The sequence below is a fragment of the Pseudoliparis swirei genome, chromosome 3 (assembly GCF_029220125.1).
Source record: "Pseudoliparis swirei isolate HS2019 ecotype Mariana Trench chromosome 3, NWPU_hadal_v1, whole genome shotgun sequence".
In the NCBI taxonomy this organism is placed as follows: domain Eukaryota; kingdom Metazoa; phylum Chordata; class Actinopteri; order Perciformes; family Liparidae; genus Pseudoliparis; species Pseudoliparis swirei.
Window position 1 is genome coordinate 8,426,664 of NC_079390.1, and position 17,150 is coordinate 8,443,813.

Genomic DNA, 17,150 nt, shown 5'->3' on the forward strand with positions numbered 1-17,150 from the left:
ACACGCCAACGACTTTGTAATTTGCACATACACATTATTCACAGTTGCACACAATGGAGTGAACAAGTTGGCGTGAACAGAAATCCAACAAATATCTATTGAGGTAACGTCATCATATGAAATACTGTAATAATATCATGCTGCTTTCTCGTTGACACAACGCTGGGCAAATGTTGTCGACGGCGTCGGACAATCATCATGAAGCAGTTGGAGGAACAAGGATGCAAAAGGAGTTTGAAATCAACACTCAGAACTCTGCAGCTCCTTCTAGCTGCTCCTCCTCGTTCCATTACCGCAACATTTAAAGCTCATCCACCGACTGCGCCGCTAAAAAGGAAAGATACAATTTTGAGATCCTCTTACATAAGCGACATACATTGGCTGCGAGCCAACACAGACCAGAAATGCGATGAAGAAAGGTTTGATTGGAAAACTAAATGCTTTTACTGACATGAAACAAGTTGTGCGCCTGTTTCCAGACAAACCAGTGGCCAGATGTTTTCATTTCCTGCAAGCTTGCAGAAAAATCATCAAAAGCATCCATCAGAGAAATATCATCCACTAAATCCAAATGCGTCCCGCCTCCGATTGCAGGTGGAAGTGAAGCCATACGTGCTGGACGACCAGCTGTGCGATGAGTGCCAGGGGACTCGCTGCGGCGGGAAGTTTGCGCCGTTCTTCTGCGCCAACGTCACCTGCCTGCAGTACTACTGCGAGTACTGCTGGGCGGCCATCCACTCACGCGCCGGACGAGAGTTTCACAAACCCCTGGTGAAGGAAGGAGGCGACCGACCCCGTCACATCTCCTTCCGCTGGAACTGAGCGGGCGGCGGAGAGAGGGAGAGAGGCAACAGGGCAGCAGGAGGGCAGGTAGTGCAGGAGTCGCAAATCATTGTACAAATAAATGCACTTTTCTGTTGCTGGTTCCTTTTTGTTCCAATTTCGCTGAACCTTTTTCCTAATTTTTGTTAAGTTAATATATATCTATATTTTGAAGATAGAAAAGAAAAACTGGAATTGTATCCAAATATGTCCAGCAAGGAAAAAAGATGTGTAACATAATTTTATTTATGCGTTTGATTTTTTTAAAAGAATATTTTATTGGTTTCTCAAAAAAAGTACATATATAGGAAAGTTTGAAGTTTGATATGGTACTCTGCTATTCAATTGGCAATTTTTTTCTAAATGTATTTTAATTTTGATACAAGAGGCCCCAAAACAATACACTTTATTTGATATTTGATTGACTTGTTTTGTAGCAGAGCTATTGCTTTTTATTGTGTACCGAGTCTCCAGAGGCTGTTTGTTTTCTGAAAGGTGTTCTCTATTGATCCAAGAGGCTCCAGAACAAATGTGAATTGAAAAAGGTGTTGCTAAAGAAGAGTGCACTTATTTCCAATTCTAAAAAGTATACGAGACCCTTCGTAGTTTACCAAAGCGGAATCTTGAATTGACTTTGAGGAACAGAGGGCCCACTGCAGAACGAAATGGATTCTTTTCCCTCCCATATCAAAATGTTTGAACCTTTCTCTTTATGATTTCCAACATCATTAAAATCTTTTGACGTTACTTGAAAATTGCAACAAAATTTTTAGCAAACACATATTTGGGTTTTGATCTCCATTTTGACATGCAAAAACTAATACCTCAAACTCAGCTGCTAATGTGCCGAAAGACAGTTAAAGAGCAAGGGAAGAAAAGCGAGAGAGAGAACATCGTCACCTGCTTGTTTTCTCCTTTCCTTAGAACTATAATCAAAGGGAAGTGATGCAACAGGCAGCGTGTGATGTCACTGGCACCGTGTTGTACTCGCTTGCTTCATCACCTCCTTATTTCTATAATCAAACCCAGGGTTGTGCTCGGGACAGAATACAGTATACAGTGTATGAGGGGAATGTATGGAGTCGGTAGACAGACCGACTGGGAAAGAGAGTCCAGCCCCACGCCCCCTCCTCATGTCTGCTGCGGCCTCTGCTGCTAAGCTCGCGGCTAACAAAGGGGCGGGCCTCGCGGACCGAACCCTGCTTTCTGTGTCCGTCGGGTTTGGATCCAGATCCTTCAGGACTGCAGTTCTGCTAACTCCTCGAGAGAAGGCCGGTCGAGTGGCCGCCTTTTCACTGCAGTTTCTACGGGGACGACCACCAAACAGGGAAAAAATGCCTGTCCTTTTTTTGTTAGTGTCTTTTTATTTTAGTTTTAATGCTTTTGTGCAGTTCTCCCCAGTCTTCAATGAAAAAAAGTTCTACTTTGCATCTGAGAGTCAGCTACATTTAATAAAAGAAGCAATTCAATGTCTGATTCTCCCAGTCGTCAGCACACGTTTGAGTCACGAAGGGGTCTCCGCCCTTTCGGCGAGACCCGTTATCCTTTCTCCTGCTCAGCTAATCCAACTCAGCATCCAGTGTTTTTGAAGCATAAATGAAGATAGTCTCTGCAGTGTGCTCTACTACTACACACTTGTGACCCACATGCAGTTTGCTCTCGATGGCAGTCGGTTGTACCCGGTGGTTTTTTGGGAACCAAAGATGGCTGTGCAGTAGTGGGTCATACTGTAGCTCATTTCTTATTTAGGTCGTTATTCTTATTTTTCTTTCTCATTTCTTTCCAGGATGTTTTCTCATATATATTTTTTTCATTCTGTCACTTCGACCCAGTTTTGCTCATCTGTCAAGCCCAGTAAACCAAAGATTGGCCTTGAACATAATGTATTTATATATATATATATATTTGACAGTGCAGTTAAAACGCATTAGAACACCACTGGAAAAACAACAGGGCTTGTAGACACAGACGTACACACACACACACACACACACACAAGGCACCATAGCTCAAAATGAAGGTGCACGCTTGTAGGCACAGTTCTTTTTATCTCAAATAGGTCTGCGGGAAGTTAAACATTAAGTGCACATTCACACAGCAAAAGTCAAACTAGTCCTTACATCTGTTTGACGTTTCCCGTCACTCAGTGGGAACCGACTAGCCGAGCATTTAAATATGTCAGGGAGTTGGTACAGAAACTTGATCATACACACTAGTGAGAAACGTTTCCTCATATCGCCGTCGTTGCACCAGTTTTGCACCCTGGACATTAGTTGTGTGGTGGGTGAGCATTTTAGAAGTTAAAACACTTTGTGAAGAATTTGCTGTTAAATGAGATGAAAAAAATTTATTTTATACATGGCCTGCTGATTTTTGGTACAGTGTTTTCTAGCTAAATTATTTTGTCATGCACATATAAACATTTATTATGCACTACTTTTCTAAATATTTTTTCTTTTTCCAACAGTCATTTTAGGCACATTTTTCACAAATGGGGAAACTCCTTTTTGCAATACCTCAATTTTTCACATTGTGAAAGGTAGCTTTTGTACTTTTGTTACTGAGAGATCTGCATATATGGAAATGTTCATTTTAAGAAAAAAAGTTGGGTGATTTCAATATATATTATTTTCAATTATGCTTTTTATACATTTCAGTGCTGAGGAAACTTTACAACTAAGTGCGCACTTCTGTTGACGCGGCTTCAGATCTGCAGAGGAGAGACCAAAGTGTATTGCTCTCTTGGTCTTAGCTTTTCGTACACTAAATATTTCCAGGCAATCTGGTCAATAACAGCATGGCGAGAATAATAAAAAATTAAAAAACAGTTGTAATTTGAAATCGATGTTAATGTCTCTAAACATGGCTATACTAGTTGGAAAATGGTAACTTCTGTCTTGGTTTCCTCTCCATAGATGGAGTATAACTTATTATAAGGAGAATGCAAAATTTGGTTCCCGCGTAACGCTGAATCTCGTATCACAAGAATGGATGTTTGGTGTTTAGATATTTTAATATTTCAAAAAAAGTATATATATATATCTATATTCTTGAACTTGCCAACTAGCACCTATTGTAATCCTTAGCATGCATGACAAAAAAAAGAAGAGAAAATGACAAGTACATGAATTAGCTATTAAAATTAATTGTTGTGGTGTGCACCAAATGTTTCTCAACTATTAAGTTGTTAAGGACACCCCAAACCCGCTCTCACCCCCCCCCCCCCTCCCCTGCCCTGCCCTGCCCTCGTGTTGACCGCCTCGCTTCCCCATATGCAGACCTCTGCAGGATGCACATGACCGAGATAAGTCGAGAACCAGACAGAAGCGTAACGTTGAATGATCGGGGCAGTGCGGGACTTTGAGCATCCTTTAGAGCGACACTGTTCGGAAAGACTGGAGAGCTCACGCTGTCTGTCGAGGGATCGTATGTAGACCTATCTGGAGGAAGGGGAGCTTAAAGACTTGAATGTGGTAAATGTTGCAAGTTAACTTCAAGTTGTTATGTGCAATACTTCTTTTGAACCTTTTTCCAGATAAAGACTCTTTGCAATGTAATTCTTTAATGCCATTTTTAATTGCAGACATTTAATTAAAGAAGATGTTAATATGTTTTTCACAGTCATTTTCTACTGTTATTGTAATCCTTTTCATGCTGGTGTTTGTAAAAAAGAAAAGAAATCAAACTATTTGTACTAATATAAATAATTGAAGTTATTTTTAAAACATTAAAGGTTTTGTGCTCATTTGCTTATTTTGTTTATTTTAAGCTACTGTGATTGATTGCATTGTAATTATTAGGTCAACAATGTATTTAGATGTTTATTGGTATATTTTTAATTGGAATGTATAATTGATTTTTATAATTTTGATCAGATTTTTGTTATATTTTTGAGGTGAAGCTTTTAATATGTTAAAGTGTCTAGTTTTTACTAATTGCTATATTGTGCTCCACAATATATGGTTCACATTTTCTGAAGGAAAATAAATATTTAAATATTTGTCTGTTAATGATGTTACTTAATGGCAAGATTTCAATAGTTTTTAACTGTGTATGGGAAGGTTGTTGTATTTATTAATAGCATTTTTTTACTTAAGATATCACCTTAATTTTTATTGTCATTTCACTTTATAAGTTCCTATTTTTGTATTTTCCTTTCTAATTAAGTTATGTAATACAGATATGTCCATATTTCTAGGAGTTGGTCTGTAGAAGTGCTAGTAAAACGAAAAAGAAAAATCTAATGTTATTTAATTGTTTGCAGCCAACTATTTATAACAGTATGCATAATTTTTAAATATTTGTAATGTGAAATGTTGAATGAAATAAATCTTAACTGTGATGAAAATATGTGCCCAGTGTGCTTTTTTGTATCAAGTCTTGGACTATTGAAGCGGTTCTGGGAAAGTCTCCCTAACTACTCGACAACCCAACAATATCTTTCTGTGTTTAATCCCAGCATGGCTCTCCTCGTGGTATAATAAGTCTGTTTTTTAATTTATTTATAGTTTTTATAAACTGAGCAACAAGCTTCAGGTGGGACGTCACTGCCTCATACCTCTGACGACCACCAGCAGTGACGTCATAGTGTACTGGCCACACCGTGGAGTCTACATCACCGCAGCACTGAGGGGAGCTGCTGAGAGCCATTAAAACATCCATTAGACGTTATTGTGTGTGGGAGAACAGACACTTCTAATTATTGTTCACATCTGTTTCATCAGCCGATGCAGTCGGAGGATCAACTCCAACGAGCATGCTCGTGTAATCGAGATTCTACACTGAATTACTTGAACCCAGACGATGTTTGATATCGATGATCCAGATATGTAAAGGTGTGGGGGGGGGTCGGGGGTCACTTGACAAATGCAAGAGCAGAGATGGATGCAGGTCTGTCTGTGTCCGCCTGAACTCTTTTCATGGGTGTGTTTCTCGTCACTGAGCTAGATTAGACATGAACGCCAAATCTGCTTCACCTTTACTCCCTATTGAACAGGATTTGTGCTCAGTGTCTGAAGCCCAGGACAGGCAGTGGGTTTAAACGGACCTAAATAGACAAAGAGATCTACATGTGTTGTGTGTCGGCTCTTGATCCATGCACCTTTTAACCTGTTTTCTTTCCAAAATGTGGATGCTGGTCAGATCGTGAACTTATTTTTTTTTCTTTCTAGTTTCTAAATGTAAAATATATGCAAAGATTATGCAAACAACAATCCACTTCCAATGCAGTCTGACTCGACAGGACAAGTCAAAATGTGTTGATGTTGCTTTGCAATACATCTTATAGCATTTATTTTTCCTCATGGGTATGATTCAAAACATATAGATTTGACAAGGAAAATAGGACACTTATCAATCAAGAATAGTAGATTAGATTAGATATTCCTATATTTGTCCCACAGTGGGGAAATTTCAGGATCACAGCAACAGGGGCACATTAGAGCATTAATAAAAAATAAAATTAAAACACAATAACAATACTTAATACTAAAATACTAAATATACAGAGGAAACTAAATATTTCCACAAGGCAGTGACTAAAGTGAATTTCCAGCAGGTTAAAGTGTCCAGGAAAATAAAGTGCTGAGTGTGCCAAGATCTCCAGCGATCTACTGCAGTTTGTTGTGCAGCCTGGGCCGTGGTTAATTAATTAATTAATTAAGGGCCGTGGTTTGTATTTCGTTCCCTTTTTTTCTATAAAATCCTTAAAACCAAACATGAACTCTTTTTTTGGGACCAGTGGAGTAACACCGGCCCTACGGAGTGAGCCCCCTATCAGTAATCACTCCTGCTTCTGACTTACACTTATAGCTTCTGCCCCGTTGCTCCCTCCCACGGTGTCAGGTGCTAAGCCTTCTCCAGCTAATCAACACCCAAGTAGGATTTCAGGTGAGTAAACCGCGACTCGATGCCCCGACCTCTCCAACACGCCACACTGTAGGGACGAGGGGTGAGGAAAGGATGGTCAGAGACGTGAAGGAAAGGAAACGTGCTCAGGGTCCAACAGCACAGAGATGATTTGTATTTGTTCTGGTTGATGGACGATAAGAGGAAGGAGGAACAAACATGTTGGATGCTACACGACTGGATTTCATTCTGTGCCCTCAAGTTCTCTTGACTCCCTGCTCGTGCAAATAAGTCGACGGTGAGTGCTGCTGTATGGACTGTGAAACATGACGTCAAATACTGTCTCTCCTAAAGACATTATTAATTGGTTTGTCATAACATACTACACATTAAATGTTCCCTCGTTAAAGATGTTAGAATCAATTATATTGCATAATTCAGCATTTTAAACTAAACCCTGGCATCAACTACATTTGGGCAAAATGTTCTATTTTCTATGTATTAATTAAAGATGATATCTGAGGACATTTACTCAAGTACTGTAGTGAAGTTTGAGGTTCTTGTACTTTACTTAGTGGTGTTCTTCTTTTATAGGTTGAGAAAACAGTCCATCCTAAACTAAATAAACCATTTGAAAACTTCTTGGACAATAAAGCCTGTTTTAATACAATAGTAAACATATTTACATCACAAGCATCGCTGAACTTCTCTGTCCTCCAAGTGCAGAATCCTTCTTATGGTTGGATATGAATGTGTTGCAGTAATAATAATCAAAATGTATCACACTGGCACAATAAGTGCTTTTACTAAAGATGGTTGGTTATTATTTACATTGTACGTGCAATAAGGACCTCACTTCTGTTAAGTCTTCCTCCTGTTTAAACACATTTAGGAACCCATCGATAAAACCAGGTTAATTAACAAGGAGGACAATTACCAGTGTTGTAAATCCCTGGTATCAGCAGTCATTCATAATTGAATTATGTGAAGTCGGGAAAGCACTACAGCCAACAGTATCACTTCTGGTACGACACGTACCAGGTCAAGAGCAGTTTAGACACATTAAATGCACACCAGGAAAGACTAACACAGTGATCCAGTGATCCACTTTACATTCCTGTCCCATGTGGCTGCAGGGACAAGTCGTGTTGCACATGAAGGGCCCAGTATTCAGGGGAAAGATGCTTCATTGCAGATGCGAGGTCAAGCTGAGCTTCGTTTCCTGTCTGCAGCATCTGAAATAAAAAGTCCTCTTCCGTGACTTGTGTCTTTCGAGCAGCAGGGCGCAGCACATCACAACTACAACATGGGAAAAGCCTTTGTTATGATTATGATGCCCTGGAGCATTGACACGGTTCTGTGTATGAGGAAGACTGGGGGAATTAGTATTCTGAAAGAGGACATGATCAAACAAAATAACCCGTGTGGTTTATATTGGCTATGGATGGCTACACATTATAATACTTAGGAAAAAATGAATACAATTCGGTGCCTCTTATTATGTATGTTGTACAAAAAGCATTTTAATGATACTATGAACATTTAATAAGATTATAACTTGGTGCTATTGATTGATAATAAAGAAAATAGGACAAAAAAGATGTTAACCGTACAAGACAGATGAACTCAAATCAGAGTAGCAACATCAAGAAGAGAATATCACAGCAGATTTAATCAAAAATCCCATTTTTGTGCATTAAAAATGTCAAAACTCTGCGCCCCGTAGGATCACAATGATTGAAAAGGCCCTTTTCAGCCCTCTCGTTAACTTCTTTCCTGGATGTGTGTGTGTGTGTCAGACAAAGGCAGCAGCCATGGACATCGGTGGTTTGGAGACGGTGGTGGCCAACTCCGCCTACGTTTCGGCTCGTGGCGGCGTGGACGGAGCGGCGGCGGCGGCCACCATGCGGGACAAGAAGATGCGCGCCAGGGTGAAGCTCCCACACATCAGAGATTGTGAACACATGAAAACATCTGTCGACGCCACTTTCGACAGCATGTGTCAAACAGCCCGTCGGCAAGCGCCTGTTCCAGCAGTTTCTGGAGAGCTGCGCGAGCCATAAAAATGCCGTCGAGTTGTGGAAAGACATCGAAGACTACGCCGTATGTCAAGAGACAGAGAGGGTGCGGAAGGCTCAGAATGTCGTCAATAAATACTACAAGTCGGCTTCAAAGAGCTCGTGCGGCTTCTTGGAAGAAAAGGCCGTCGCTCGAGTCGTCGAGGACCTGAAGAAAGCCCGCGGCGACCTGTTCAAAGAGAGCGAGCAGCAGCTCCTCAAGCACCTGGAGGGGAAGGCCGTCGATGGCTTCAAGGGCAGCGGGTTCTTCCTGCGCTTTGTTCAAGTGGCTGGAGAGCCAGCCCTTCGACGAGGAGTGGTTCATGGACTTCAGGGTCCTGGGGAAAGAAAGCTTTGGGGAAGTGTTTGCCTGTCAGGCCAAGGCGACGGGCAAGATGTACGCCAACAAGAAGTTGGCGAAAAAGAGGCTAAAGAAGCGCAAAGGCTACGAGGTAAAGCGATGATGTAGAGATCCATTCTTAGAGTGAGTAACAAGAGTAACAACACAACGTGAAACCATTCTACTAGCAAGATTATTCTGAACTAAAGCAGGAAATAAGTCGGACTTAAAGCCCAGAGGTTTTGTTTTGATGAAAAAGGCTCAATGCAAAGAAGCGTGTGAGTCTCTTTAAGACTCAGAAACAATTCACACTGCCTCTGAGAAAGATCCTCAGGTTAGTCCTCTCAATTAAACATGCTACAGGATGTTGAAGTCTGACAAGAGTTGACCACTTCTCGTAGCACTGATGTAACTAATTGCACCAGTTTGGGTTTGTAGACACCTTTTTAAAAAGAGACATTTTGACTTATTTTTTAAGAAAGAAAGCAATTACTCATGAATCAGTTAGTCCAGTTAAACTAAACTAAAGACACCTGGTTAGCTTGGCTTCAAGTAGAGCCAGCGTCTAAAATACAATGACATTAAATGCCATGTCGGTGTAATCAGGCAAACAACACCTGTGTGTCTGGACAGTAAGTGTATCAGGACCCTTAAATATTCCTTGACGTTGTTACCTTCGCATTGAAAATGCCGGAAGGTTATGTTTTGATCGCAATTTATTTATGTATTTATTTGTATGCGTGTTATTCGCAAAACTCGAAAAGTATTGAACCGAATCGCATGCAATTTGGTGGGATGATTGTTTATTATCCGGGGACCAGTTGATTAGATTTTGGGATCGATCGGGTCAAAGGTCAAGGTCAAAGGTCATGAACAGGTCAAAATCTTTCGCCGAACTCAAAAAGTATTGAACCGAATCGCATGAAATTTGGTGGGATGATTGTTTATTATCCGGGGACTAGTTGATTAGATTTTGGGATCGATCGGGTCAAAGGTCAAAGGTCATGAACAGGTCAAATCTTCTTGAATCACATGGAATTTGGTGGGATGATTGGTTATTATCCGCGGACCATTTGATTAGATTTTGGGATCAATCGGGTCAAAGGTCAAGGTCATGGAAAGGTCAAAATCTTTTTACCATAGCACGATACATTTTTGTCCAATTGGCATGCAACTAATGCCAAAATGTTCATAATTCAATGCCCAATCTTGTGATATGCAAAGGTATGCGCTCTACCGAGTGCCCGTTCTAGTTAATTCTTGCTTTTGTTGTGTTGATTCTGTCCTGATGTTTGATTTGTGTTTAGGGAGCCATTGTGGAGAAACACATCCTGGCAAAAGTTCACAGCCGCTTTATTGTGACGCTGGCCGACGCCTTCCAGACCAAGACTGACTGTCAAGTCCAGCTCCTGTTCACCGTTTCCAAAGGACGTGAAGACAACTCAAATTACTGACTTAATCTTTCTTTTATTTTTCTTTAGTTCGTTGATTGCTCTGCCAGTGAATTAGGTTGTAATCTTTAAGACAGAACATAAATTACATTTTAATTAAACATTTTATTCTTTTCATTTTCCAAACTCAAAATGAAATATTCTTTTAACACAAAATCAGCATTTTTAAACACCATGAAATTAAACAAATCATTTCACCATTGCCGTCTTTGGGTTGAACCGTGGAGTGACCTGAAGCGTCCTCTCTCTGCTGCTTGTCTTTACAAAATGCATCAGAGCATCCCCACAGGTGCTCCTAATAAGCAACACTGATTGCTGCTGCTGCTGCTGCACTCTGGGAAGTGTAGTCTCACACAACTAGGCCCTCAGATTCAGCTCAACGCTGACCTCTGCCTCGTCATGACCATCATGAACAGTGGAGACCTCAGGTGTTCTATATGAATACAGCTCTATACACACCCACACTGACCTCATCACTGCACCTCTAAAGCACCGACGTCTGTGATGTCATCTCTACTCATCAGCCTGAAGGAGATACACTCTGTATGTACTTGTTGATTTTCCTCTAACACAACATCCTCTCTTCCAGGTTTCATATGTACAACGTGGATGAAAATAATCCTGGCTTTGATGAGAAGAGAACATGTTTCTACACAGCTCAGATCATCTGTGGGCTGGAGCACCTCCACCAGCACAGGATCGTCAACACAGACCTGAAGCCAGAGAACGTGCTGATGGATGACGCCGGTGAGCCCTCCCCCCCCCATCCACTTTTATTTTATTTTATTATATTACATTTTATATTGGCTTTTTTATATTATGCCATTTTTATGACTTTTTATGGTATACTACAATTACTTTTTTAAGACTTACTAAACTCAGATTTTTTTCATCACACTTTAAAACACAATATATCATGACTTTTTTTTGACGTATTATAATAATAATTTTTTGACAGATACCATACCATGACTTTTTTAAATACTTTTTTTGCTGATTTCCCACTGTTTTCACTCAGGACACGTCCGCCTGTCAGATTTGGGTCTGGCTGTTGAACTTCCACCCGGAACAGACACAACTACTGGATATGCAGGAACTCCAGGTGAGTACAAATCCAACATATTGATATCAAGTGAAATAAAGAGCATGTTTCTCCTATAGCAGTCTATTGTGTATGAAATAATATTATCCATAAATAAAGGCTTCATGGCTCCTGAGCTGCTGGAAAAGAAGCAGTATGACTCGTCGGTGGACTACTTTACGCTGGGAGTCACCGTTTTTGAGATGATTGCCGCCAAAGGGCCCTTCAGGATACGAGGAGAGAAGGTACTAATGTGGAGAACAGACACACCGGGTGTCTTTTATGGAAAAATAATATCCTCAATTCCCATGTTTGCTCTGGTCCAGTGCCAAATCATACATACGCAATGGTCTCTTTCTTCAGGTTGAGAACGACGAGGTCGCTCGCAGAATCTTGAACGATCCGGTTTCATACACCGAGCTTCAGCGCGGCATCCAAGGATCTTTGTGAAGGCCTGATGCAAAAGGACCCATCGAAACGCCTCGGGTTCAAAAATATCGAGTGCGAAGAGCTCAAGAATCAGCCATTCTTTAAAGAGATTAACTGGGGTCGCCTGGAAGCGGGTATATTAAAGAAAAGCACTGATTTTTTCAATGAAGATAACGTTAAATTAATCAGAAATACACTCTATACATTGTTCATGTGGTGAATGACAATTCTAGGTGTAAACGTCTGTTTTTTAATGGTGTATAGAGGCCCATCTCCAGTGTTCTGATGGTACATTGTGTTTACTCATCGCCTTAGAAGACTAATGGAGGGTTAGAAAACCCTTGTGCAATTATGTTAGCACAGCTGAAAACAGTTATGCTGGCGAGAGAAGCTATACAACTGGCCTTCCTTTGAGCTTGAAGTTTAAAGAACAAGATAAATATTTCAAATAAAAATCATTATTTCGAACCATGTCAATGTCTTGACTATACTTTATAATCATTTTGCAATTCATTTGATAAATTAAAGTGTGAGTTTTCATGGAAAAAACGAAATTGTCTGGGTGACCCCAAACTTTGGAACGGTCGTGCAGATGGTGAATTCTAGATGGTGAATTAGAAAAATAAAAGCGATTGAATTTGTTTCATGTGTTCCATCTCAAGGTATGCTGCCGCCACCATTTGTCCCCGACCCTAGGATGGTCTACGCCAAAGACACCGATGACGTGGGCGCCTTCAGCTCCATCAAAGGTCTGGTCCTGGATAGCAAGGACACGGAGTTCTACAACGACTTCTCTTCCGGGAACGTCCCGATCCCTTGGCAGGACGAGATGATCGAAACAGGCGTGTTTGGAGAGCTAAACATCTGGGGAGAGAACGGCAAGCTGCCCAATGACCTCGATCCAAACTATGTGGAGGCCAAAGGTGGAGGACGTGTGCTCCTTTGAGCAGAAACAGGTGGAAAGAATGTCTTAAATTAAACACATGTGGGCACATTGTGTGCTCATTCGGTGCCACTTAATCATATTCTGTATTATCTGTCATTTGTACAAGTATCTGTCATCGTTGTAATTAATGCATATTTAGATCTTATCATATATAATGTAATATTTATAGTGTTAAAGTAAAGGTGGAATCATGGTAAACATATATTGGATGGTGCAATAATATATGAAATGTAAATATGGATGCACAAATAATGGCATAGTACACACGTCAATATGTGGGTTTAGTAAATACAAACTAATGAATGAAAGTAGAAACTACATATAATGTTTATGTAACATAAATTATTTAAACTATACAATACTTGACATTGTTACTATTAGTTTTATTAACATGTTATAAACATTAAATCATTCTTTATTTATTATCTAACAAATAGTATTTAAGTTATTATTATGGCAAACATTGTAGAAAGAGGAGTTAAAGCGATAAATAAAATCTTGAATGTTTCTGTGTTCCTTTCGTTACTGTCCACATCCGTGTGTTTATATCAGGCTAATGACAGGAGAGATGAAAAATAACAATTAGAAATTTGACTCACAAACATCGTATTAATTCAAATATCTATATTTGGACATTAATATTGTATAGACCTTCTAAATGTTACTTCTAATGGACTTTTTTGAGTTTGACTCATCAATCTTTTGACCGTTAATGTCGATTAGAATCGTGGTAAATGGTAAATAGACTTTTCAGGTCCTCTGACTACTCAAAGTGCTGTCCACTACATGTCAACATGAACCTCACACACATTCACTCGCAGCTCACAGCCCTGGTGAGGCATCATGGGGTTCAGTATCTTACCCGAGGAAACGTTAACATGTGGACTAGAGGAGCCAGGGATCGCACCAGCAGACCACCCGCTCTCCCCTCGCCCAGTGCGTGTTTGTCTTGTGTCTGATGTGTTTCCATGACAACCCCAGATAGTGGAACCATCATAGTGGACCGTTCATCACATCCAGCCATGTTAAAAATATCATCAAGGATCTGACACGTGTCATGTGTTGTATTTTATCCAGATTATTTATTGTTTCTAAAAATCTTCATACATAGTGATGGGGTGGGGGGTTTAAGTCTATGATGATCTATTTTAGATAACAATAAACCAACATTTCATATTTGGTAAAACAATAACTGGAGTCTCCAGCACACTTGTTTATTTAAATCGGCTCAGTCTCCTGGGTTACCCTAGGGGTGAATTATTAAACCACAGAGCATTTCAGGTCTCACATCAAAAGTTAATCCTAAATTAACACTTCAGAAGTAAAAGTGACTGTGGGATTACGTTTTATTACATATCATTGTCAGGTCTACTGTAAAGGAGGGTCAAACTTTAACACCATTTCACAACGAATTGTGCTCTATACTGCCAGCACAAAAAAAATGTTTTATGAAGATTGAAATAATACAGTGAAATGCATCAATGAGAACATTAGTTTTAACTGTGACTTCAGACTTTACTTATAAAAACAGTAATGAACTAGAACGGGCACTCGGTAGAGCACATACCTTCGCATATCACAAGATTGGGCATTGAATTATGAACATGTTGGCATTAGTTGCATGCCAATTGGATAAAAATTGACCGTGCTATGGTAAAAAGAAGATGTTGACCTTTCCATGACCTTGACCTTTGACCCGATTGATCCCAAAATCTAACCAAATGGTCCCCGGATAATAAACAATCATCCCACCAAATTTAATGCGATTCAAGAAGATGTTGACCTTTCCATGACCTTGACCTTTGACCCGATCGATCCCAAAATCTAATCGAATGGTCCCCGGATAATAACCAAACATCCCACCAAATTTCATGTGATTCAAGAAGATGTTGACCTTTTCATGACCTTGACCATGACCTTTGACCCGATCGATCCCAAAATCTAATCAAATGGTCCCCGGATAATATACAATCATCCCACCAAATTTCATGCGATTCGGTTTAATACTTTTTTAGTTAGGCGAATAACACGCATACAAATAAAAACGCGGTGATCAAAACATAACCTTCCGCATTTTCAATGCGAAGGTAATAAATAAATAAATAAATACACGGCGATCAAAACATAACCTTCCGCATTTTCAATGCGAAGGTAATAAATAAATAAATACACGGCGATCAAAACATAACCTTCCGCATTTTCAATGCGAAGGTAACCAGACTATGAGGTTTTGTAATGTCAGCGCTGTGCCAACGGCTGCTTGTTTCAGTAGTGGCGTTTTGATTTTATTTTATTTTTTTTTTTTTTTTTTTTTTTCTTCTTTTTTTTTTCTTTCTTTCACGTTTGTTCAGTTACGGACGGACACTGGACCATAACTTCTTTTTCGATAATTCTACTGTTGTTTTTGTTCACTCGGAGAGTGACTAAAATCAAAGCCAGCAAAAAAACGGAGACTGTCGCGTCGCTCGCTGCCTCCTGCTCAGCTGCAGGCCGAAGCTTCTGAACAGACCTGACCCTGGAGAGATCTGTGCTCCGGGGAAGGCACGGAGGCGCGGCCGCTGTCGGGCTGGTGGGGAGGGCGCGGAGAGGAGATACAACAATACACCCCCGAGGCGGGGTCGAGGGCGTGGCGAGGTTGGCGAATGGTAATGACGAGAGAAAGGCGCGTGGGTACGAGAGCAGAGAGGGTCTTGAGGAGAGACTTGCTGGCGCGCTTCACTGGTGCGTGGCTGCGCTCCGGACTCTGCCTCTGACTAGCCGCTTTGGCCCGGCTGACAGACTAAGAAGCTGACAGAGACTACACACAGAGCGCTGGAGGGAGGAATGACGGGTGGTGCCAATGAGCGGTGGTGCCATCCGGACCGGTTGCGTGAAGGAGCGCTTCTTGGCCGGTTACATTGCCGAGAGAGTTCGGGCGCGGGCATTATTTGTGAAGTTTCGAGTTCATTTTGGTTATTTTGCTGCCGCGAGCTGACACATGCCATCCACTGCACTGCTGCTGCTCCACTGTCTCATCCATGCTCTGCTGAATCATCAGCATGGAGGATTTCACCACACCACATTCTGGTGACTTTAACCACATTCCATCAAAAAAGCAACCCAACCATGCCAACAATACACTGGACAACATTGAAAAGGAAACAACTGACCCTAATTGCTGTAATACTACAAGGATATATACCGTCCTTACTCCTTGCCTCCCCTCGTCTGGCACCTGGCCTGGTGACGCTGCTACGATGACCATTGTTCCTGTGAGGAGGGTCTGACCAACCCACCAGGGAGGTGGTGGTGGAGGAGGAGAATGGGACAGGCTGTGACTGGCGCAACAGCGGAGACCATCAAATGCTGGACGGACACTGGACGGACAGGATCACACATACATCACGTCCCATCATCACACAACTGACATCAACCACCATCCACCACCCATCCCCCACAACTGACACAACTTCCCTGGATCACCCCTGGATCACAGGGGACCTGAAAGCTGCTTCTTCTCGTGAAAAGCTGCTTGAGGATGAGCTGAGAAAGCCCAGCGCAGAGTCCAGGTGTGCAACCTAAGGGCAAGCTCAGGGAGGGAAGAGACTCCTGGTCAGGGAGGGCAGCAAAAAAGAGGGGGGAACAAAGGGCAGAGGGAAGGTCTGGGGCACAAGGGTTGTGGGAGAGAAGGTGGGAGGCTCCTGGCCCAAGGGCTCCCTGGAGAGTTTTTTCAAGCTTCCCTGTTTTCAACCCCCTCCCTTCACAGCCTCCCCCCACCTCCAAGCTGCCTCTCCCCTCCCCCTCCTCCCCTCCTCTGCCCTGCTGCCCTCCTGTCTCTACCCCTCTGTCCCTGTGGCACCTCTGTGACACCTGCGCCAGCTGAGCAGACCCAGAGGAAGGGCCAGCAGCTCAAGAGAGCTGAAGGTCCTGATGGCATCAGCAGCAGTCCTATCAGCCCTCAGTCCCAGCTGCCCTGTCTGGTGCCGCTGCTTTGGTGTCCCTCAGGCTCCTGGTGGCCGTCGGCTGGGGTGCCATCAGCCTCAGCGACTACCCCTCGGTCGCCCTCACCTTGTCCCCTCAACGTGCATCACCATCCTCACCTCCCACCACCCTCCTCTGCGGTGGGAGAGTGACTGGACCTGCCTTCTGTGCAGGCCATATCCGCTCCGGCTGGACCTCTGGACGACTGCCCCTCATG

At 41.9% G+C, this 17,150-nt stretch overlaps 2 protein-coding genes and 1 pseudogene across 3 annotated transcripts in view; all 3 read left to right on the forward strand.

The window, feature by feature from the left end:
- The window catches only part of cpeb4b (cytoplasmic polyadenylation element binding protein 4b), a 28,439-nt gene extending 23,267 nt beyond the window's left edge, over window positions 1–5,172 (forward strand). For both annotated transcript variants that reach the window (XM_056442491.1, XM_056442497.1), the window contains one exon: window positions 595–5,172. In XM_056442491.1, the coding sequence (XP_056298466.1) occupies window positions 595–822 (228 nt within the window). In that variant the 3' untranslated portion in view covers window positions 823–5,172. The remainder of the gene's footprint in view (window positions 1–594) is intronic.
- Window positions 5,173–8,483: 3,311 nt separating this feature from the next.
- Window positions 8,484–10,842, forward strand: LOC130191680 (rhodopsin kinase GRK1-like; annotated as a pseudogene).
- On the forward strand, window positions 10,838–13,052 carry LOC130211633 (rhodopsin kinase GRK1-like). Its single transcript, XM_056442507.1, is given in 6 exon segments — window positions 10,838–11,264; window positions 11,536–11,619; window positions 11,719–11,843; window positions 11,962–12,017; window positions 12,019–12,161; window positions 12,690–13,052. Coding segments are annotated over 6 exon segments (843 nt in total). The 5' UTR covers window positions 10,838–11,113; the 3' UTR covers window positions 12,974–13,052.
- Window positions 13,053–17,150: the final 4,098 nt, after the last annotated feature.